Source organism: Salmo trutta, chromosome 10 (assembly GCF_901001165.1).
Source record: "Salmo trutta chromosome 10, fSalTru1.1, whole genome shotgun sequence".
Classification (NCBI taxonomy): Eukaryota; Metazoa; Chordata; class Actinopteri; order Salmoniformes; family Salmonidae; genus Salmo; species Salmo trutta.
Window position 1 is genome coordinate 18,344,985 of NC_042966.1, and position 24,680 is coordinate 18,369,664.

General features: G+C 43.0%; 1 protein-coding gene across 3 annotated transcripts; it reads left to right on the forward strand.

Annotated features, from left to right (window-relative positions):
- Nucleotides 1–130: 130 nt before the first annotated feature.
- Nucleotides 131–23,018, forward strand: trim65 (tripartite motif containing 65). Of its 3 annotated transcripts, none has more exons than XM_029764721.1 (8): nt 131–382; nt 3,539–4,013; nt 4,270–4,365; nt 16,347–16,577; nt 20,870–21,038; nt 21,832–21,921; nt 22,156–22,410; nt 22,507–22,718. In XM_029764721.1, exons 2-8 carry the CDS (start codon nt 3,579–3,581, stop codon nt 22,593–22,595), a joined length of 1,365 nt encoding a protein of 454 aa, XP_029620581.1. In that variant the 5' UTR covers nt 131–382; nt 3,539–3,578; the 3' UTR covers nt 22,596–22,718. The 3 variants fall into 3 exon arrangements, with proteins under 3 accessions (XP_029620581.1, XP_029620579.1, XP_029620580.1); XM_029764719.1 differs by having other exon boundaries at nt 133–382; nt 22,156–22,373; nt 22,507–23,018; XM_029764720.1 differs by lacking the exon at nt 131–382 and adding an exon at nt 2,848–2,870 and having other exon boundaries at nt 22,156–22,373; nt 22,507–23,018.
- The last annotated feature ends 1,662 nt before the right edge of the window (nt 23,019–24,680 follow it).

Genomic DNA, 24,680 nt, shown 5'->3' on the forward strand with positions numbered 1-24,680 from the left:
AGTCAGTTAAGACCAGATTATTATTTACAATTGCGGCATATACTGGCCAAACCCGGACGACGCTGGGCCAATTGTGCGCCGCCCTATGGTACTCCCAATCACCGCCGGTTGTGATACAGCCTGGACTTCAGTTTATTCAAGACAACTGGGAACTCGGAAAAACAAACTCCGACTGAGAAAAATATTTTGGATGATCATCCAACTAGGAATTCCAAATCTGGCCTCTTTCCAGTGCTCAGACTTTCCGACCTGCAGATCACCGACGTCGTGATTTTACCTCGTTTTTTCCGAATTCCCAGTTGTCATGAACGCTATATTTCGGCAAGGCGGATTCCCAGCAACTGTATTTACGTCAGATGCCCTAATTTATTATATTGCACTGGTGAGCTACATTTACTTTTAAGTGGAATTTTAGCTAGAATTATATATGTGAAAAGTTGTACCTTTAATCCGTTTGGCTAGTATCATAAAACTGTAACGTTACTCATATTTCGACTTGATAGCTGTCTTTTTACTGTAATCATGGTTACAAAGTAACGTTAGCTAGCTACATTAGCTATGTGTTAACGTTAGCGCCCTGGCTAGTATCTACTGTGATGTCATTCATTTGATATAGCTAGGCTAGCTACAAACTGCTGGCTTTGCTATAGCCTATGTAGCATCGTTTGACCCACTCACTGTATAGCATCAAATGACAACATCTCATAGTGTATAACGTTAATTCCTTTGTAATGGTCAAGTTGCTCATAATGTCCAACTGTCACTATGGTCATTCTCCTAAATATACAGTATATATACAGTGTATATATACAGTGTGTATATAATATATATATATATATATATATACACAGTGTATATGTATGTGTGTGTATATATATATATATACATACATACATACATACATACATACATACATACATACATACATACATATACACTGTGTGTATATATATATATATATATATATATATATATATATTATATACACACACACACACAGTACAAGTAAAAAGTTTGGACACACCTAATCATTCCAGGGTTTTTCTTTATTTTTACTATTTTCTACATTGTCGAATAATAGTGAAGACATCAAAACTATGAAATAACACATATGGAATCATGTAGTAACCAAAGAAGTGTTCTTCAAAGTAGCCGTCCTTTGCCTTGATGACAGCTTTGCACACTCTTGGCATTCTCTCAACCAGCTTCATGACGTAGTCACCTGGAATGCATTTAAATTAACAGGTGTGCCTTGTTAAAAGTTCATTTGTGGAATTTCTTTCCTTAATGCGTTTGAGACAATCAGTTGTGTTGTGACAAGGTAGGGATGATATACAGAACATAGTACTATTTGGTAAAATACCAAGTCCATATTATGGTAAGAACAGCTCAAATAAGCAAAGAGAAATGACAGTCCATCATTATTTTAAGACATGACGGTCAGTCAATCCGGAAAATATGATGGTTTTTGCGATCAAGTGCTATGATCTTCCCTGTGGCTCAGTTGGTAGAGCATGGCGTTTGCAACGCCAGCATGGTGTGTGCAACGCCAGGGTTGTGGGTTCGATTCCCACGGGGGGCCAGTACAAAAAATAAAAATGGATGAAATGTATGCATTCACTACTGTAAGTCGCTCTGGATAAGAGTGTCTGCTAAATGACTAAAATGTAAAATGTAATGATGAAACTGGCTCTCATGAGGATCGCCACAGGAAAGGAAGACCCAGAGTTACCTCTGCTGCAGAGGATAAGTTCATTCAAGTTATCTGCACCTCAGATTGCAGCCCAAATAAATGCTTCACAGAATTCAAGTAACAGACACATCTCAATATCAACTGTTCAGAGGAGACTGCAAGAATCAGGCCTTCAGGGTCGAATTGCTGCAAAGAAACCACTACTAAAGGACACCAATAAGAAGAAGAGACTTGCTTGGGCCAAGAAACACGAGCAATGGACATTAGACCGGTGGAAATCTGTCCTTTGGTCTGATGAGTCCAAATTTGAGATTTTTGGTTCCAACCGCCGTGTCGTTGTGAGACGCAGAGTAGGTGAACGGATTATCTCTGCATGTGTGGTTCCCACCGTGAAGCATGGAAGAGGTTTGCGCTTAGTGGGACTATCATTTGTTTTTCAACAAGATAATGACCTAAAACACACCTCCAGGCTGTGTAAGGGCTATTTGGCCAAGGAGAGGAATGGAGTGCTGCATCAGATGACCTGGCCTCCACAATCACCTGACCTCAACCCAACTGAGATGGTCTGGGATGAGTTGGAGCGCAAGTGAAGGAAAAGCAGCCAACAAGTGCTCAGCATATGTGGGAACTTCTTCAAGACTGTTGGAAAAGCATTCCTCATGAAGCTGGTAGAGAGAATGCCAAGAGTGTGCAAAGCTGTCATCAAGGCAAAGGGTGGCTACTTTGAAGAATCTAAAATCTAAAATATATTTTCATTTGTTAAACACTTGTTTGCTTACTACATGATTCCATGTGTGTGTGTTATTTCATAGTTTTGATGTCTTCACTATTATTCTACAATGTAGAAAATAGTACAAATAAAGAAAAACCCTTGAATGAGTAGGTGTGTCAACTTTTGACTCATACTGTATATATATATATATATATATATATATATATACACTGTATATGGCACATCTTTTTTTAATTTAACTATTTTTGTGACTATCGCTAACAGAATAAACACACCTTGAATTGCATACCTATAGTAGAGAAGAGGAGAACATCTTTCTCACGATGTCAACTTTATTTCTCAACTCCTAATATTAGGCAAATTACACTCATTGGAGCTAATTACAATCACTGGAGTATCTGACAAAGGCTTTTAAAAAGCACCTGCAAGTACCAGTTGCCACTGGTAAGCTTTCTTGACTTAATTTTTGCGAACACGACTAACCTTCGTTTAACCAGCTAAACAGGCAGTATAAGATATATATTTTTTAAAGTTACCTTTCTATCTAATAGGCTGTGTTCACAGGAGGTTGGTGGCACCTTAATTGGGGAGGATGGGCTCGTGGTAATGGCTGGAGCGGAATTGGTGGAATGGTATCAAATACATGGTTAGCCAGCCATTAGTATGAGCCGTCCTCCCTCACCTCCCTCCACTGGCTGTGTTAGAGTTTACACTTCCTCTTCCAATTGTAATGTGGGGAGGTCAAAATAATGCAAAATCTATTCATTTTAAAATGTTGATTACTTCTCCTTGGCATTCACCTGATGATAAGATGTGAATTATACATTTTTTGCTAACATATGATGGGGGTCGCCAGTTTGCCTGGGCGGTAGTCTCTGGGAAAGAAAGGTTGAAGACCCCTGTCCTAAATGGCTCTTTGTCTCGTGATGCTGTCGATAATAAATAAATGAACATGTTACAGTAGGCCAGTACACAATAATGTGACAGTATCATGGCTAGCTACAGCATGACGCAATCTTAGAATCAAGATTGAAATCCATATGCATGTTATGTAGCTACTGTATCAGCAACCTACATCATGTCCAACTTCTCCCATTCATTTCTCTCCACAGATCTGAAGAGGTGTGTTCTGTACACAGATCTACTGGAGGGATGGAGACCCACAATTTGTCCTGCGCCATTTGTTTGGACCGCTTCAAAGTCCCAGTCACCATCCCATGTGGTCACACCTTCTGTCGAGACTGCATCACGACTCACTGGGACACCAAGTCCAAGTCCGACATCGGTCCGCATTGCCCAATCTGCAACGAGAAATTCCCCACTAGACCCATCCTAAAACGCAACGTGTCCCTGTCCGTTCTGGCTGAGGCCACAGCGAACAGTGCCGGTGCATTCGGTAGAGACACTGTACCGGTTATGAGGGGCGACATGGCCAGAGCCACGCCCCTGATTCTGTGTGACCGACACAAGAACCCCCTGGTGTACTACTGCCGGAAGGACAACATGTGTGTGTGCTGCGAGTGTGCCATCACCGAGTGTAAGAACCACGAGAAAGTGCTGGTGGAGGCTGAGAAGGAGAACCGAGAGGTGAGTGTCAGACAGACCGTACGTGGCTCCTATGTTTTTGTGACTGTCAAAGAGATTAACAAAAACAAAATCTGCCGCAGTCCCATTGGCTGCCTGTGACCCAACACTAACTTCTGGAAAACACTGATACTATATATACACATTATATTCTCTCTGACAGGTCAACATCTGTGTGCTGCAAATGTCATGAAATTGAATTGATACTCTGCTGCATATCCTACACACTCATTGTGGTATTGTCTATCTGTTTGAACAGTTACTACTGAGGAGGAAGAGTGTGGAGGTGGGAATATGTATGGAGAAGACTGAGAGGAGCATCGCTGAGCTGACAGAGAACATCACCAAAGCCAAGGTAAAGTTGTTTTTGACAGTGACCGTCACTACACCTTTATGTTGAAAGTACCATAGTCAATGGATAGTCCTACATTGGTTCATTGTGAAAAGGTTTCCTCTACTTGCAAAGTAGATTCGTCGGATATTAGTCGCATTGTTTCAAATTAGGGCTGTGACGGTCATGGACATTTGGATGAAGGATATTTGTCAGCCATATGACCGCGGCCACTTTATAATCATTCAGTATATTTTTTTTAAGACGCATATTTTGTCCTCCACTCCTGCAGGTGCTACTGCTGAAAGGGGTGCATTGTCTAGGCAGCCTAAGACTCGTTTTCTACAACACCTTGCTTGTTTCAGCAAAGTTTAATCACGTTGTAAATAGGGATGTAACTATTCACATAGGCATCTGTCCATGATTCAAATGTTTAAGATACAAGTGCATTGGGTCTGCGGACCCAAAACCAATCAAAATGTAGCATGTATCGGTCATAAAAATCAATTCAAAACGTTACGAAATTCCGGTTCACAAAAATGTTTTGCTCTTATTACATTCTTTCTACCTTCCGAAAATACCTCTCATCTTTTGTGACAACTGTCAAAGACTCCAGCTACCCAAGCCATAGACTGTTCACTCAGCTACTGTTCGGCAAACGGTACCAGAGCATCGGCTCTCGGACCAACAGGCTCCGAGACAACTACCACCCCCAAGCCATAAGACTTCTAAATAACCAGACTGCTAAATAGTCAATTAAGGGTACCCAAACTATCTGCACTGACTCTGTCTTGCACTGACCCTACACACACTCACTAGACTATATAAACACAAACAATATACATACACACACTCACTCACACACAATATTGACACCCCACACGCGTACACTATGTTAGGTTCTAAATAACAGGGTAAAAACGGACGAACAACTATAAAAACTCAAACCAAGTTTATTCACCCAAAGGGTCAGACAGCTGAACAGACAAAGATGTGTTTCCACCAGCACTGGTATATATACCTCAATTTGTGTGAAGTCTCTTCCTTCCCTCTAAACATAACTTCCTGCCTAGCAATAAAGATGTAAAGTGATGCGGGTAATAAACTGTTCCTTCTCCCTTAATGTGACCTGGCCTGACCTTGGCCCCCATTTCTCACTAAACCACAGCTCTCCACCCTTATCAGTGACTGCAACCATGTGATTGCCTTAACTTTACCTACAGATTAACTTCTGGTGTAGAAACCAGACTGTGGCACTCCTCATTTCAATAAGATACCTGATGATTAACAATATTTCAGGTTTAGAAATCAGAACCCATCAACTATATACGCACACACTTTTATACTCATCATATGCTGCTGCTGCTCCGTTCTTTATTTTACTCTTATTATTATCTATCCTGATGCCTAGTCACTTTACTCTGCCTTCTGGCCTCAAGTACCTCATACCTCTGCACATTGATCAGGTACTCCCTGTATATAGCTCCACATTGATCTGGTACTGGTACTCCCTGTATATTGCTCCACATTGATCTGGTACTGGTACTCCCTGTATATAGCTCCACATTGATCTGGTACTGGTACTCCCTGTATATAGCTCCACATTGATCTGGTACTGGTACTCCCTGTATATAGCTCCACATTGATCTGGTACTGGTACTCCCTGTATATAGCTCCACATTGATCTGGTACTGGTACTCCCTGTATATAGCTCCACATTGATCTGGTACTGGTACTCCCTGTATATAGCTCCACATTGATCTGGTACTGGTACTCCCTGTATATAGCTCCACATTGATCTGGTACTGGTACTCCCTGTATATATCTGCACATTGATCTGGTACTGGTACTCCCTGTATATATCTGCACATTGATCTGGTACTGGTACTCCCTGTATATATCTCCACATTGATCTGGTACTGGTATTCCCTGTATATATCTGCACATTGATCTGGTACTGGTACTCCCTGTATATATCTCCACATTGATCTGGTACTGGTACTCCCTGTATATATCTGCACATTGATCTGGTACTGGTACTCCCTGTATATATCTGCACATTGATCTGGTACTGGTACTCCCTGTATATATCTGCACATTGATCTGGTACTGGTACTCCCTGTAAATAGCTCCACATTGATCTGGTACTGGTACTCCCTGTATATATCTGCACATTGATCTGGTACTGGTACTCCCTGTATATAGCTCCACATTGATCTGGTACTGGTACTCCCTGTATATATCTGCACATTGATCTGGTACTGGTACTCCCTGTATATTGCTCCACATTGATCTGGTACTGGTACTCCCTGTATAAATCTGCATATTGATCTGGTACTGGTACTCCCTGTATATATCTGCACATTGATCTGGTACTGGTACTCCCTGTATATAGCTCCACATTGATCTGGTACTGGTACTCCCTGTATATAGCTCCACATTGATCTGGTACTGGTACTCCCTGTATATAGCTCCACATTGATCTGGTACTGGTACTCCCTGTATATATCTGCACATTGATCTGGTACTGGTACTCCCTGTATATTGCTCCACATTGATCTGGTACTGGTACTCCCTGTATATATCTGCACATTGATCTGGTACTGGTACTCCCTGTATATTGCTCCACATTGATCTGGTACTGGTACTCCCTGTATATATCTGCACATTGATCTGGTACTGGTACTCCCTGTATATATCTCCACATTGATCTGGTACTGGTACTTCCTGTATATAGCTCCACATTGATCTGGTACTGGTACTCCCTGTATATATCTCCACATTGATTTGGTACTGGTACTTCCTGTATATATCTCCACATTGATCTGGTACTGGTACTTCCTGTATATAGCTCCACATTGATCTGGTACTGGTACTCCCTGTATATATCTCCACATTGATCTGGTACTGGTACTCCCTGTATATATCTCCACATTGATCTGGTACTGGTACTTCCTGTATATATCTGCACATTGATCTGGTACTGGTACTTCCTGTATATAGCTCCACATTGATCTGGTACTGGTACTCCCTGTATATATCTCCACATTGATCTGGTACTGGTACTCCCTGTATATATCTCCACATTGATCTGGTACTGGTACTTCCTGTATATATCTCCACATTGATCTGGTACTGGTACTTCCTGTATATAGCTCCACATTGATCTGGTACTGGTACTCCCTGTATATATCTCCACATTGATCTGGTACTGGTACTCCCTGTATATAGCTCCACATTGATCTGGTACTGGTACTCCCTGTATATATCTGCACATTGATCTGGTACTGGTACTCCCTGTATATATCTCCACATTGATCTGGTACTGGTACTCCCTGTATATATCTGCACATTGATCTGGTACTGGTACTCCCTGTATATATCTCCACATTGATCTGGTACTGGTACTTCCTGTATATAGCTCCATTCTTGTGTATTTTAGTTTATTCCTCGTGTTACTATTTTATTTTTAAACTCTGCATTGTTGGGAAGGGCTCATAAGTAAGCATTTCACAGTAAAGTCTACACCAGTTGTATTCGGCGCATGTGACAAATAAAATTAGATTTGATGCATCCTCCCCATCAGTGTCAGAACTACATGTAACTGTCGACAGTCATTTATCTACAAGTCATTTTGCATGCCGAGCAACCCCAGGCAATATCAGTAGCCTAGTCAAACTGCGCACTGTGCCCAGCATCAGTCGCAGACCAACGCGAGGTAGGAGGCCTGTTCCTGATCTTGCACATATGAGCGGCACCTTTAGGATTCAAATGCTAAAATGGCTTGTGTGATATTAGGCTTTATTTTTTGAATTACAACCTATGTAATTTGCTAGGATATTGTTATCTATGCGCTGTTGAAAATTGTGTTTTGCCGGAATAAAAGTAAGCTACAGGAGACAACTTTCATCTGGCTATGTTCAAAGATTGTCTATTATATTGACAAGATATTTGAGTGACCGCTCTAACAATGGAAAAACATGTCCTCAAAGATGGAAGGCATGCGGGAGGAGGCGAGATCAGGCGAGCCCATCTCAATTTTAAAGTAGTAAATTTTCACATCACTGCACTCTATACTCATCTGTAAGCTGGTCATCTCTGTATACCCGTCGCAAGACCCACTGGTTGATGCTTATTTATAAAACCCTCATAGGCCTCACTCCCCCCTATGAGATATCTACTGCAGCCCTCATCCTCCACATACAACACCCGTTCTGCCAGTAACATTCTGTTAAAGGTCCCCAAAGCACACACATCCCTGGGTCGCTCGTCTTTTCAGTTCGCTGCAGCTAGCGACTGGAACGAGCTGCATCAAACACTCAACTGGACAGTTTTATCTCAGTCTCTTTATTCAAAGACTCAATCATGGACACTCTTACTGACAGTTGTGGCTGCTTTGCGTAATGTATTGTTGTCTCTACCTTCTTGCCCTTTGTGCTGTTGTCTACCCAATAATGTTTGTACTCTGTTTTGTGCTGCTACCATGTTGTGCTGCTGCCATGTTGTGTTGCTACCATGTTGTGTTGCTACCATGCTGTGTTGTCATGCGTTGCTGCCATGCTATGTTGTTGTCTTAGGTCTCTCTTTATGTAGTGTTGTAGTGTCTCTCTTGTCGTTATGTGTGTTTTGTCCTATATTTTTATTGAATTTATTTAGATTTTTAATCCCAGCCCCCGTTTCCGCAGGAGGCCTTTTGCCTTTTAGTAGGCCGCCATTGTGAATAAGAATTTGTTCTTAACTGACTTGCCTAGTTAAATAAAGGTTGAATAAAAAAATTGGCTGATTGCTCCCAGCTCATAGGAATCCCCACCCAGTTGACTTATTTCAAACGGTGGAAGCCCTCGATGTCCATGCTAAAACGGATTATATCAGTGATGAGTCCTCCATCTCTATGACAACAGGCACAACTTTGATATAGAGTTGTTTTTGGGTAAGTGACCGAAAATTGCCACGTGCGTCCACTTACAGTGCATTTGTAACAACCTAACCATTACGAAACTTCTATTAGATCAAATAAGCCTCATGTAGCAAATTAGCAATTATATTTTTTGTTGACCAAATTAGACACTCTGACCTCCATTCAAAAATTCAGGTTTCAGGTTCACCATCAGCAATATTTTTAGTAGTTTTGCTTTAAACGATCAGTGTATATGGTCATTTTTAGATATACAGGGTGAAGTTGATGATTTCATAACGAGGAAAGCAATCACTTTTGCGAGGTGCACTGCATGGCCGAAGCGAGAGGAGGAGAGAAGATCACTCTAAAAACATCCAAATGGTTAAAACCATTTGATTTTGAGATGGGGGGAAATTCAAAGTGCTTTATATTCATTGACTATGTCATTACTAATCAAATCAAATTAAACTTTATTTGTCACATGCGCGACGAATACAACAGGTGTAGACCTTACCGTGAAATGCTTACTTACAAGCCTTTAACCAACAATGCAGTTGAAGAAAGAGTTAAGAAAATATTTACCAAATAAACTAAAGTAAAAAATAATAAAAAGTAACGCAATAAAATAACAATAACGAGGCTATATACAGGGAGTACCGGTACCGAGTCAATGTTTGGGGGTACAGGTTAGTCGAGGTCATTTGTACATGTAGGTAGGGGTAAAGTGACTGCATAGATAATAAACAGCGAGTAGCAGCAGTGTAAAAACAAATGGGGGGGTGTCAATGTAAATAGTCTGGGTGGTCATTTGATTAATTGTTCAACAGTCTTATGGCTTGGGAGTAGAAGCTTTAAGGAGCCCTTTGGTCCTAGACTTGGCGCTCCGGCACCGCTTGCCGTGCGGTTGCAGAGAGAACAGTCTATGACTTGGGTGACTGGAGTCTAGGACAATTTTTTTTCCTCTGACACCGCCTAGTATATAGGTCCTGGATGGCAGGAAGCTTGGCCCCAGTGATGTACTAGGCCGTATGCACTACCCTCTGTAGCGCCTTATGGTCAGATGCCGACCAGTTGCCATACCAGGCGGTGATGCAACCAGCCATCGTGCTCTCGATGGTGGAGCTGTAGAACTTTTTGAGGATCTGGGAACACATGCCAAATCTTTTCAGTCTCCTGAGGGGGGAAAGGTGTTGTTGTACACTCTTCACGACTGTCTTGGTGTGTTTGGACCATGATAGTTAGTCAGTGATGTGGACACCAAGGAACTTGAAACTCTCGACCTGCTCCACTACAGCCCCGTCAATTTTAATGGGGGCCTGTTTGGCCCTCCTTTTCCGGTAGTCCACAATCAGCTCCTTTGTCATGCTCACATTGAGGGAGAGGTTATTGTCCTGGCACCACACTACCAGGTTTCTGACCTCCTCCCTATAGGCTGTCTCATCAGTGTTGGTAATTAGGCCTACCACTGGTTTGTCATCAGCAAACTTAATGATTTTGTTGGAGTCGTGTTTGGCCATGCAGTCGTGGGTGAACAGGGAGTACAGGAGGGGACTAAGCATGCACCCCTGAGGGGCCCAAGTGTTGAGGATCAGCATGGCAGATGTGTTGGTGCCTACCCTTACCACCTGGGGGCGGCCCGTAAGGAAGTCCAGGATCCAGTTGCAGAGGGAGGTGTTTAGTCCCAGGGTCCTTAGCTTAGTGATAAGCTTTGTGGGCACTATGGTGTTGGATGCTGAGCTGTAGTCAATGAACAGCATTCTCACATAGGTGTTCCTTTTGTCCAGGTGGGAAAGGGCATTGTTGAGTGTGATTGAGATTGCGTCATCTGTGGATCTGTTGGGGTGGTATGCGAATTGGAGTGGGTCTAGGGTATCCGGGATGACGCTGTTGATGTGAGCCATGACCAGCCTTTCAAAGCACTTCAAGGCTACCGATGAAGTGTTACGGGCGGTAATCATTTAGGCAGGTTACCTTCGCTTTCTTGGGCACAGGGACTATGATATTCTTCTTGAAACATGTAGCTATTACAGACTCGGTCAGGGAGAGGTTGAAAATGTCAGTGAAGACACTTGCCAGTTGATCCACACATGGTTTGAGTACACGTCCTGGTAATCCATCTGGCCCCGCGGCTTTGTGAATGTTGACCTGTTTTAAGGTCTTGCTCACATCGGCTTCCGAGAGTGTTATCACACTATCGTCCGGAACAGCTGGTGCTCTCATACATGTTTCAGTGTTGCTTGCCTTGAAGCGAGCATAAAAGGCATTTAGCTCGTATGGTAGGTTTGCGTCACTGGGCAACTCGCAGCTGGGTGTAGTAGGATTCAATCCTAATCCTGTACTGACGCTTTGCCTGTTTGATGGTTCATCTGAGGCTATAGCGGGATTTCTTATAAGTGTCCGGATTAGTATCCCGCTCCTTGGAAGCTGCAGCTCTAGCCTTTAGCTCAATGCGGATGTTGCCTGTAATCCATGGCTTCTGGTTGGGATATGTACGTACGGTCACTGTGGGGACGACGTTGTCGATGCACTTATTGATGACGCCGATGACTGAGTTGGTGTACTCCTCAATGCCATTGGATGAATCCCGGAACATATTCCAGTCTATGCTAGCAAAACAGTCCTGTAGTGTAGCATCCGGGTCATCTGACCACTTACGTATTGAGCGAGTTACTGGTATGTCCTGCTTTAGTTTTTGCTTGTAAGCAGGAATCAGGAGGATAGAGTTATGGTCAGATTTGCCAAGTTGAGGGCGAGGGAGAGTTTTGTATGCCTCTCTGTGTGGAGTAAAGGTGGTCTAGAGTTTTTTTCCCCTCAGGTTGCACATGTGACATGCTGGTAGAAAAGAGGTCAAACGGATTTAAGTTTGCCTGCATTAAAGTCCCCGGCCACTAGGAGCGGCACTTCTGGATGAGCATTTTCTTGTTTGCTTATGGCCTTATACAGTTGGTTGAGTGCGGTCTTAGTGCGAGCATCGGTTTGTGGTGGTAAAAGTATGGCTAAGAAAAATATAGATGAGAACTCTCTTGGTAGATAGGGTGGTCTACATCTTATCAGAATATACTCAGCCGAGCAATACCTCAAGGCTTCTTTAATATTAGACATTGCGCACCATCTGTCATTGACAAATAGACACAGACGTAACTTCTCTGTCCTGCTGATGCATGGAAAAGCTCTGTATTATCCGTGTCGTCTTTCAGCCACGGCTCGGTGAAACCTAAGATATTACCGTTTTAAATGTTTCGTTGGTAGGATAGTCTTGATCATATATCATCCATTTTGTTTTCCAATGATTGCACGTTGGCCAATAAATCGGATGGTGGTGGAGGTTTACTCACTCGCCTACGAATTCTCAGAAGGCAGTCTGACCTCCGCCCCCTGTTTCTTCTTCTTTTCTTCACGCAAATGACAGGGATTTGGGCTCGTTCCCGAGAAAGCAGTATATCCTTTGCGTCGAACTCGTTAAAGAAAAAATCTTTGTCCAGTTCGAGGTGAGTAATCGCCGTTCTGATGTCCAGAAGTTATTTTCGGTCATAAGAAACATTAGCAGCAACATTATGTAAAAATTTTTTTTTTTAAATAAGTTACAAACAACGCAAAAAAACGAACAAAATAGCACAGTTGGTTAGAAGCCCATAAAACGGCAGCCATCCCCTCCGACGCCATTCTAGTGGAAATTAGAATGTTAATCTGTAAACAATACATTTTATACAACACTAGTTCAAACACTTAATCTGCAAAAATGAAAAGTTAATTAGTGGGTGATGGTGGTTTCCGAACCAAAGTGGTCGGACCATAAAAAAACACCCCCCTTAATCTGATAGTGGGGTGGTAGATGTCTAGTCTCCTTTTATGGCACAGCTCAGGTCCTTACATAGTACATACATCATTTACACACACACACTTTTTATTTTATTTAACCCTCATTTTACCAGGTCAGTTGACCTGAGAAAACATTCTCATTTACAGCAACAACCGGGGGAGTAGTTACATGGGAGATGAATGAGCCAATTGGAAGCTGGGGATGATTAGGTGGCCATGATGGTGGTGAGGGCCAGATTGAAAATTTAGCCAGGACACCAGGGTTAACACCCCTAATCTTATGTCCTTTGGTGACCACAGAGTCAGGACACCCGTTTAATATCCCATCTGAAATAAAGCACACCCTACACAGGGCAATGTCCCGAATCACTGCCCTGGGGTATTGAGAAATTTTTTTAGGTCACAAGAAAGAGTGCCTCCTACTGTCCCTCGAACACCACTTTCAGCAGAATCTGGTCTCCCATCCAGGGACCGACCCTGCTTAGCTTCAGTGGCAAGCCAGCATGGGGATGCAGGGTGGTATGCTGCACGCGCACACATGCACACACAGTCTTGTGACACAATTCAAAATCAAAATCCTATTTTCCCTAACCCTAACCTGTACTCTTAACCTAACCCCAAAACCTAACCTTAACCCTAAACATAACCCTAGTTCCTAACCCTAAAACTAACCCTAGTTCCTAACCCTTAACATAATTCTAACCATGACACTAATTATAACCTTAAGCCTAAACCCCCTAGAAATAGCATTTGACTAACAAAATGTCCCCAGTTGGTCAAATCTTTGTTTGTTTATTATTCTTGTGGGGACTTCTGGTCCCCACAAGAATAGTTAAACATGTCCACATCCACACACACACACACACACACAATGAGGCACTTTGTCTACTTTCCTAGAGTCAGATGAACTTGTGGATACCATTTTTATGTCTCTGCGTGCAGTTTAAAGGAAGTTGCTAACTAGCGCCAGTGTAATTGCTAACTCACGTTAGCGCAATGACTGGAAGTATATGAGTTCATCTGACTCTGGGGAAGTAGATAAAGGGCCTCATTGCCAAAATCCCGAAGTGTCCCTTTAACCCTAAACCTTTAAACCTAAAATAGCTGGTCCTGACAAGATAGGAAAGCAAGTTCACACACATCAACTCATACAAATCCAGCTCAGAGAGGCCCAGCTCATGAGCTCCATCAGCAGCAGATTTGAATTTCAATTGGAAAATGAATGTGTCTATGCAACAAATGTTAGTGCATCGAATCGTATCGCAACTAATCGCATTGATTAGATCTCTATTCAAACCGGTTCACTTAAAACTAAAACGTATCATTCCTGTATCGTATCGGAGCCCATGAATCTACAGTGAGGGAAAAAAGTATTTGATCCCCTGCTGATTTTGTACCTTTGCCCACTGACAAAGAAATGATCAGTCTATAATTTTAATGGTAGGTTTATTTGAACAGTGAGAGACAGAATGACAACAAAAAAATCCAGAAAAACGCATGTCAAAAATGTTATAAATTGATTTGCATTTTAATGAGGGAAATAAGTATTTGACCCCCTCTCAATCAGAAAGATTTCTGGCTCCCAAGTGTATTTTATACAGGTAACAAGCTGAGATTAGGAGCACACTCTTAAAGGGAGTGCTCCTAATCTCAGCTTGTTACCTGTATAAAAGACACCTGTCCACAGAAGCAATCAATCAATCAGATTCCAAACTCTCCACCATGGCCAAGGTCAAAGAGCTCTCCAAGGATGTCAGGGACAAGATTGTAGATCTACACAAGGCTGGAATGGGCTACAAGACCATCGCCAAGCAGCTTAGTGAGAAGGTGACAACAGTTGGTGCGATTATTCGCAAATGGAAGAAACACAAAAGAACTGTCAATCTCCCTCGGCCTGGGGCTCCATGCAAGATCTCACCTCGTGGAGTTGCAATGATCATGAGAACTGTGAGGAATCATCCCAAAACTACACGGGAGGATCTTGTCAATGATCTCAAGGCAGCTAGGACTATAGTCACCAAGAAAACAATTGGTAACACACTACGCCGTGAAGGACTGAAATCCTGCAGCACCCGCAAGGTCCCCCTGCTCAAGAAAGCACATATACATGCCCGTCTGAAGTTTGCCAATGAACATCTGAATGATTCAGAGGACAACTGGGTGAAAGTGTTGTGGTCAAATGAGACCAAAATGGAGCTCCTTGGCATCAACTCAACTCGCCGTGTTTGGAGGAGGAGGAATGCTGCCTATGACCCCAAGAACACCATCCCCACCGTCAAACATGGAGGTGGAAACATTATGCTTTGGGGGTGTTTTTCTGCTAAGGGGACAGGACAACTTCACCGCATCAAAGGGACGATGGACGGGGCCATGTACCGTCAAATCTTGGGTGAGAACCTCCTTCCCTCAGCCAGGGCATTGAAAATGGGTCGTGAATGGGTATTCCAGCATGACAATGACCCAAAACACACGGCCAAGGCAACAAAGGGGTGGCTCAAGAAGAAACACATTAAGGTCCTGGAGTGGCCTAGCCAGTCTCCAGACCTTAATCCCATAGAAAATCTGTGGAGGGAGCTGAAGGTTCGAGTTGCCAAACGTCAGCCTCGAAACCTTAATGACTTGGAGAAGATCTGCAAAGAGGAGTGGGACAAAATCCCTCCTGAGATGTGTGCAAACCTGGTGGCCAACTACAAGAAACGTCTGACCTCAGTGATTGCCAACAAGGGTTTTGCCACCAAGTACTAAGTCATGTTTTGCAGAGGGGTCAAATACTTATTTCCCTCATTAAAATGCAAATCATTTTATAACATTTTTGACATGCGTTTTTCTGGATTTGTTTGTTGTTATTCTGTCTCTCACTGTTCAAATAAACCTACCATTAAAATTATAGACTGATCATTTCTTTGTCAGTGGGCAAATGTACAAAATCAGCAGGGGATCAAATACTTTTTTCCCTCACTGTAGATACGTATTGAATCCACTTGAAAGGGAAAGATGCACATGTAAAAAGTATATTACTGTGGAAACACTCAACCGCACGAATGCATTCAGCTGTTCGTTTAAAAAATAAATGTAAACGTAATGACGTTTTTTTTATTTTCATGAAGGTCTTCGTCCATAATCGGCGGCTACACAAGCCAGCCCTAATTTCAATATTGGTTTATTGGAAAGTTGACACCTCTCTCACTGCAGTCAAAACTACAATCCTAAATACTACTACTATCCTTGTCGCTGTATGGTAAATGTTTCCCTCTTACTATTCTCACCCCCAACTTCTCCCCCTCTGTAGGTGACCCTGCAGCAGACCTCCCACTGGGTGAATGCCAAGTTCTCCATGCTGTTGAAGGTGCTCGCAGAGAAACAGGAGTCTACAGAGAACTTCATTGAGCAGGAGAAGGAGGCTTCCCTCTCCCAGGTGGAGGCTAGGTTGGAGGAGTTACAGGAGAGGGCCAAGCAACTCAGGGAACGCCAGAGCCAGATCGCAACTCTTCGCAACCTGCCCGACATCCAGCTAATACAGGTTAGCATTGACATATTTTCCCAAATAGATTGGATTTTTACCGGCATACAGAATGACCTTTCACCAAAAACGATATGCTGATAATTTATCTCAGAGCTGGTTTTACATGTAAGTATTCACTGCTATAAAACTTGTCGGTTAGGAGACTCAAGCCTAGTGTGCACATAGCAGAGTAATAGAAATGTTTGAAAAGATTGATAACCTTGATATTTAGCACTGACGCCGTTCCCTCCAGATTCAGGCAGCATCCTCTATTTACAGACCATTGATATGTTCTACTCCCCAGTAAACAAATCACATCAGGTTATAAGGTTCTCTGTATACATCAGTGATGTCGCTCTTGCTACTGGTGAGTCTCTGATCCACCTCTATGCAGACGACACCATTCTGTATACTTCTGGCCCTTCTTTGGACACTGTGTTAACAACCCTCCAGACGAGCTTCAATGCCATACAACTCTCCTTCCGTGGCCTCCAACTGCTCTTAAATACAAGTAAAACTAAATGCATGCTCTTCAACCGATCGCTGCCTGCACCTGCCCGCCCGTCCAGCATCTGACTTAGAATATGTGGACAACTACAAATACCTAGGTGTCTGGTTAGACTGTAAACTCTCCTTCCAGACTCACATCAAACATCTCCAATCCAAAGTTAAATCTAGAATTGGCTTCCTATTTCGCAACAAAGCATCCTTCACTCATGCTACCAAACATACCCTTGTAAAACTGACCATCCTACCGATCCTCGACTTCGGTGATGTCATTTATAATATAGTCTCCAATACCCTACTCAATAAATTGGATGCATTCTATCACAGTGCCATCCGTTTTGTCACCAAAGCCCCATATACTACCCACCACTGCGACCTGTATGCTCTCGTTGGCTGGCCCTCGCTTCATACTCGTCGCCAGACCCACTTGCTCCAGGTCATCTACAAGACCCTGCTAGGTAAAGTCCCCCCTTATCTTAGCTCGCTGGTCACCATAGCAGCACCCACCTGTAGCACACGCTTCAGCAGGTATATCTCTCTGGTTACCCCCAAAGCCAATTCCTCCTTCGGCCGCCTCTCCTTCCAGTTCTCTGCTGCCAATGACTGGAACGAACTACAAAAATCTCTGAAACTGGAAACACTTATCTCCCTCACTAGCTTTAAGCACCAGCTGTCAGAGCAGCTCAAAGATTACTGTACCTGTACATAGCCCATCTATAATTTAGCCCAAACAACTACTTCTTGCCCTACTGTATTTATTTATTTATTTTGCTCCTTTGCACCCCATTATTTCTATTTCTACTTTGCACTTTCTTCCACTGCAAATCTACCATTTCAGTGTTTTACTTGCTATATTGTATTTACTTCGCCACCGTGGCCTTTTTTGCCTTTATCTCCCTTATCTCACGTCATTTGCTCACATTGTATATAGACTTATTTTACTACTGTATTATTGACTGTATGTTTGTTTTACTTCATGTGTAACTCTGTGTTGTTGTATGTGTCGAACTGCTTTGCTTTATCTTGGCCAGGTCGCAATTGTAAATGAGAACTTGTTCTCAACTTGCCTACCTGGTTAAATAAAGGTGAAATAAAATAAAATAAATAAAAAATAACAAGATTGAACCCAAGTGCAGACTCAGACGAGGAGACTGGGATAAGGTTCCCAAGGTATTTATTGAAAAGTGGGGGGGAGATGGGGTGCAGGCCAGGGGGAGCTCGGGCGGGTAGCAGGAAACCAGGAACTGAGGCTAGGGTAAGGGGAGTAGGGGCAGGGTAAGCAGGTCCGGAGCGGAATCCAAGGAAGCAGTAGAGCGGGGGTCCAGAGCAGGGAAGCAGGATTGACGAGACGAGGAACTGGCGACAAGGACCAGAGTCGGGGGGGGGGAGTGATGGTTGCTGATAATGGGCCTCTGTACGCCTATGTAGATATTCCATAAAAAATCTGCCGTTTCCAGCTACAATAGTCATTTACAACATGAACAATGTCTACACTGTATTTCTAATCAATTTGATGTTATTTTAATGGACCAAAAAAATGCTTTTCTTTCAAAAACAAGGACATTTCTATGTCACCCCAAACTTTTGGACGGTAGTGTATATACTCGTACTTGATTGATAAATTAAGGTAAATAATTAGTAAACAACTCCCCTCACCTGGTTTTCTAGGTTTTAATTGAAAGGAAAAACCAAAACCCAGAAGACACTAGACCCTCTATGGAATGAGTTTGACACCCCTGCTCTAGCCTATCCACTGGGCAAAAACTGGTTGAATCAACGTTGTTTCCACGTCATTTCAACCCCAGAAATCAATGTGATGACGTTGAATCAACGTGGAAAACCGATTGGATTTGCAAAGTCATCAGTGTGGCTAATATTCTGCTTATTGTCTTGACTGTTCATGAGAATCCAAATAAGTCAGATCAGGTTTGTAATGAATAACTTCAATCAAACCCCCTCTCACCCGTAGAGGGGGAAGGAAAGAACTTGTGGGGATTAACAACTCATGTCCTGTTGTAAATCAAGGGAGAAGATCTAGGCCTGCACTCTCAAGATTCACCAAAGGAATGTGCTTTGTCTCAGACTTTTTCCCGGTGAAACTCAAACACGTTCAAAAGCGAATACTGGAACAATATTTCTAATGGAGAACGTGGGGAATGGTCAGAGGCTATGGACACGAATGTCATTTTGTTTGTTATTTTGTGATGTCATTAAAAATGTTAAAAGGGAAATACTGTGACTTGGAAAGTATACCAACTACATATATGAAGTTTCCATACTATGAGTTGTGCATGTAATATGAAAGATGATGAAAAGGTTTTTGTTAACACAGGGATGTGATTTGAGAAGTTAAGAGATAATTGTTTTCCATAACTTTGCACAGTGAGTAATCACCGCTCCAGAGTGAGGTCAGGGAGCGTGCCAGCCTGACGGAACCGCCCTTTTGAGGAAAAAGTATAAAGGATGGGTTACGAAGTTAACACATTGAACCAGAAAAAGCGTGAAGCGGCAGCTGTGCGTTTAAAATGGGTTGAATTTTGAATCTCAACACGAGGTAGAGATGATAAACTCACCTCCCGGACAATCACTGGTATGGGTGATTAGCTGTTCTAAGTAATGTATCTTCAAAAGCGAATTTAAGTAAGACCATCCTGTTACTCTGCTCAAACCATCTTATTACGCTACTCTCAGCACCCCATTGGGGAACCATCGATATGGCTGGCTAAGCCTATCTTCAAGAGCAAATGGAAGGAAAACCAACTCTGTAATTCTGTTCAGGAATACACAACAAGTCACCGGATACCGGACAACTACAAAGAAGGACAACAGGAGGAATTGTTGGAACCATTTTGGACATTCAGAGCCTTACAAGCGTGCCGCGAAAGGGCCCAAACCCCCTTTCCAAGGCTGCTCCATTCACCGAGAGACCCCCGGCGAACCCAAGCATGTCATGAAATACATTCATGATTTCTTTCTCAATGTTTGCGGTGACTCCTGTGCAAAGTATATGGTTATTGTAGGTGAGAGTAGTTTCTGAATGTGACAATGTTAAGTGTCTCGGTCTCTCTCCCTCTCTTCTTTAACAAGCGTCCATGTTGTTGTCAATCCGCTAGGGACCTGTTTTCAGCGTATTAAGTCTCCAGTCAATAACCGGTGCAGAGTATATGTTTATCCTGTGTTCCCATTTAGTTAGCTAGTAAATAAATAATTTAACCAATTTGTGGAGTACTGAATCATAAGTAAGGTTCGGGTTTTTGAAGATGCAAGGTTATGACTATTCAAAATGATGATATGATATGAGGTTATGATTAATAAGTTGACTGTTTATAGATATGATAGGTAAAGAACTTTGAGTTTAATTCGAGAGATGGTAACTCTTTAAAGAACTGCTCTCGTGGTGCCTCAGATCCTAATGATTTAATTGTTACATGGTTAATTTTAAATCGGGTAACAATTACATAGTTGGTTAATTTGTTAAATAACAGTCTTCAGATTAATGTTAAAGTCAATGCACGACATTATCATAGTAACCTATCCGGTCCCAAGTGAAAATACCAGTCATCGGAAGGCAAGTCCGAGTCACCAATGGTCGAGAAGGCGAGTCCAAGTTTAGTCACAAGACATAAAAATTGTGATTTGAGTCGTACTTGAGTCCGAGTCCTGTACTTGAGTACCACAACACTGCATAAATCACATACATAAAATATATGTACATGTTAGCACTAAGTAGCTTTGGGATAAAATTCCCATATTGTGTTATTATTGACAATCATACAATATAATTTTCCTCCTTTGCTCTGTAGGAGTCTCGGCTGGTGGAGGTCCCTCATATGAAGGACATTCCAGTGGATGTGACCCCTAACCTGCAGGAGAGGCTCAGCGGGGTGACAGACGTCCTCTCCCGGATCTCCAAGCTAGTGTCTGAGGACCTGGAGAAGGCTGTGTCCACAGCTGTGGGGCAGGACAAGCAAGGTAACCTAACCTAACCTCACTGTATGAAGGAGGAGGCTGTGTGTAAGATCAGGACAAGATAACCTAACCTCACTGTATGAAGGAGGAGGCTGTGTGTAAGGTCAGGACAAGCAAGGTAACCTAACCTCACTGTATGAAGGAGGAGGCTGTGTGTAAGGTCAGGACAAGCAAGGTAACCTAACCTCACTGTATGAAGGAGGAGGCTGTGTGTAAGGTCAGGACAAGGTAACCTAACCTCACTGTATGAAGGAAGAGGCTGTGTGTAAGGTCAGGACAAGCAAGGTAACATAACCTCACTGTATGAAGGAGGAGGCTGTGTGTAAGGTCAGGACAAGCAAGGTAACCTAACCTCACTGTATGAAGGAGGAGGCTGTGTGTAAGGTCAGGACAAGCAAGGTAACCTAACCTCACTGTATGAAGGAGGAGGCTGTGTGTAAGGTCAGGACAAGCAAGGTAACCTAACCTCACTGTATGAAGGAGGAGGCTGTGTGTAAGGTCAGGACAAGCAAGGTAACCTAACCTCACTGTATGAAGGAGGAGGCTGTGTGTAAGGTCAGGACAAGCAAGGTAACCTAACTTCTGTATGAAGGAGGAGGCTGTGTGTAAGGTCAAGGACAAGGTAACCTTATTGTATTAGGAGCATATTGTCTTACTTTGCCGAGGTAAATGCTGTATATTTAGAGCTGTGTGTGTTGTTTTTATGGATAGTCATCTCCAAACTTTTTAAATGTCTGTCTGTTTCTCCCCCGATCTCCCTCCTCTTCCCCATCCCCCCACCCCCTCTCTTCCCTAGGTTCTCCCCAGGATAAGCGCCCTGTCCTGGCTGTGGTCCCCAGTCCTGCTGCTCCATGTCACCCCGCTGGGAAGGAGGGCCTCAGTGAATGTATGTGGTCGTTCCTTACTTTAACATAAAACGTTCAGATATTAACACAGTAACTGTAAATAATAACAAATATATTTTTTATGGAATCTATAATTAGTAACCTGAATGGTGTTCAGAAGTTTACCATCATAAGCGTGATCTATCACCTACTCTTTGTTTTAGAGCTAATTTAGACTAATAAACTGTACACCTAAATGTCTTCTCACATGCTACCTCCCACCTCCTCCTCCTCAGACCGCTGCACCCTGACCTTTGACCCTCGCACGGCCAACGGTCACCTGCTCCTCTGCCAGGAGAACCTACGGGCGGAACACCTGACCTCTGGGCCGCGCCGTGTCCCAGCCCACGAGGCTCGCTTTGACCACACCTGGCAGGTGCTCTGCTTCCAGGGCTTCAAACACGGAAAGCACTACTGGGAGCTGGAGTTGTCCAAGCCATGGGCCTACCTGGGGGTAAGAAGATGTGAAGGCCATGGCAGCCGAATGATATGTAAATATTTGTATACACTGTATAAAATTGTGCCCGTGTCTTTAGAAATTTTGACTGCACCTCTTCCTACCTTTGACCCCTGCATCTCTCCCCCAGGTGACTTACGAGGGCATCCCCAGGAAGGAAAAGGGGAAAAAGTGCATGGTGGGAATGAACGATCTGTCCTGGAGCCTCCAGCTGGATGAGCGCCAGCTGAGTGCCTGGCACAACGGCCGCCGGGAGACGGTGGCTGGCCACTCCCACCACTCCCGCATCGGAATTCTGCTGGACTACGAGGCTGGAACACTGACGTACTATGGAGATGGGCATACGCGGCTGCATGCCTTCCACTGTGCCTTCACTCAGGAGCTGTTCCCCGCCTGTTGGATAGGGGAGGGCGTGAGCATCACCCTCTGCTCGCCATGACGACAACACGAAAGGGAATGACCATGACCTAACAAATCTTATAGGACTAGTCTTGGGAAACTATAACCCTGTTTATACCTGGTGCGAACATGGGTCCTTTGTCCTGATCTTGCCTACATTCTGATTGTGCCTACATTTCCAGAAATGTGTCTACATACAGTATGCTATTAAAATGTGCCTGTTATTGGTCCATTGTGTCTGCATTTTGACCAGATTTCCTTGTCCCTTTATGCAAATTATTTCACAGCTTTCAAAATAATGTGTATTTATTGTAAGACACATATTGATGTAATCAATGATTTGAGAGTGGAATAATTATGATTTAAATGGTTTCTCTATCCGGATCTGTCTACTCTTGTAAAATATCCAGACACTGTGTGTCTGACTACCTCCGGTCACAATCAAATTACAATGTGTCTTTTGATTGTCAACACCTGTCTAAAAATGTGGGCACAATCAGGATGTTGACAGGATCAGGACAAAGGACACAAGTTAGAACCAGGTATAAATGGGGCTTATGGCAACAGGTTCAGTTATTTTTCGGGAACCATAGACATTGCATCATTGTATCTGTCCCATTATGGCGTCTGTGAGAGCACGGAAAAGTCTAAACGGGATCCTAGGGACGTCCCAACTCTGGCATCATCCCATTGAAGTTGAATTTTAAACAGTTTTAGTTAGGGTTGGGGGGGTAGATCATTTTGGGCTGTTCGTGCATACATTTTTTTCTAGAGACAAGCCGAAGTTCAAAGCCGAAGTCTATGCCCCTTTGTCGGTGATTGGTCAACAGTAGTGATTTTTCAATGAAGTGTATGTTGTCATTCAACGAGAGATTAATTGTTTTCATGTACACTACCGTTCAAAAGTTTGGGGTCACTTAGAAATGTCCTTCTTTTTGAAAGAAAGGCGCATTTTTTGTCCATTAAAATAACATCAAATTGATCAGAAATACAGTGTAGACATTGTTAATGTTGTATATGACTATTGTAGCTGGAAACAGCTGATTTTTTATGGAATGTCTACATAGGCGTACAGAGGCCCATTATCAGCAACCGTCACTCCTGTGTTCCAATGGGACGTTGTATTAGCTCATCCAAATGTATAATTTTAAAAGGCTAATTGATCCTTAGAAAACCCTTTTGCAATTATGTTAACACATCTGAAAACTGTTGTTCTGATTAAAGAAGCAATACAACTGGCCTTCTTTAGACTAGTTGAGTATCTGGAGCATCAGCATTTGTGGGTTCGATTACAGGCTCAAAATGGCCAGAAACAAATAACTTTCTTCTGAAACTCGTCAGTCTATTCTTGTTCTGAGAAATGAAGGATATTCCATGCGAGAAATTGCCAAGAAACTGAAGATCTCGTACAATGCTGTGTTCTACTCCTTTCACAGAACAGTGCAAACTGTCTCTAACCAGAATAGAAAGAGGAGTGGGAGGCCCTGGTGCACAATTGAGCAAGAGGACAAGTACATTAGAGTTTCTAGTTTGAGAAACAGATGCCTCACAAGTCCTCAACTGGCAGCTTCATTAAATAGTACCTGCAAAACACCAGTCTCAACATCAACAGTGTTCCTCTGTCCAGTGTCTGTTTTTTTTGCTCATCTTAATCTTTTCTTTCTATAGGCCAGTCTGAGATATGGCTTTTTCTTTGCAACTCTGCCTAGAAGGCCAGCATCCCAGAGTCGCCTCTTCACTGTTGACGTTGAGACTGGTGTTTTGCGGGTACTATTTAATGAAGCTGCCAGTTGAGGACTTGCGAGGCATCTGTTTCTCAAACTAGACACTCTAATGTACTTGTCTTCTTGCTCAGTTGTGCACTGGGTTCTCCCAATCCTCTTTCTATTCTGGTTAGAGCCAATT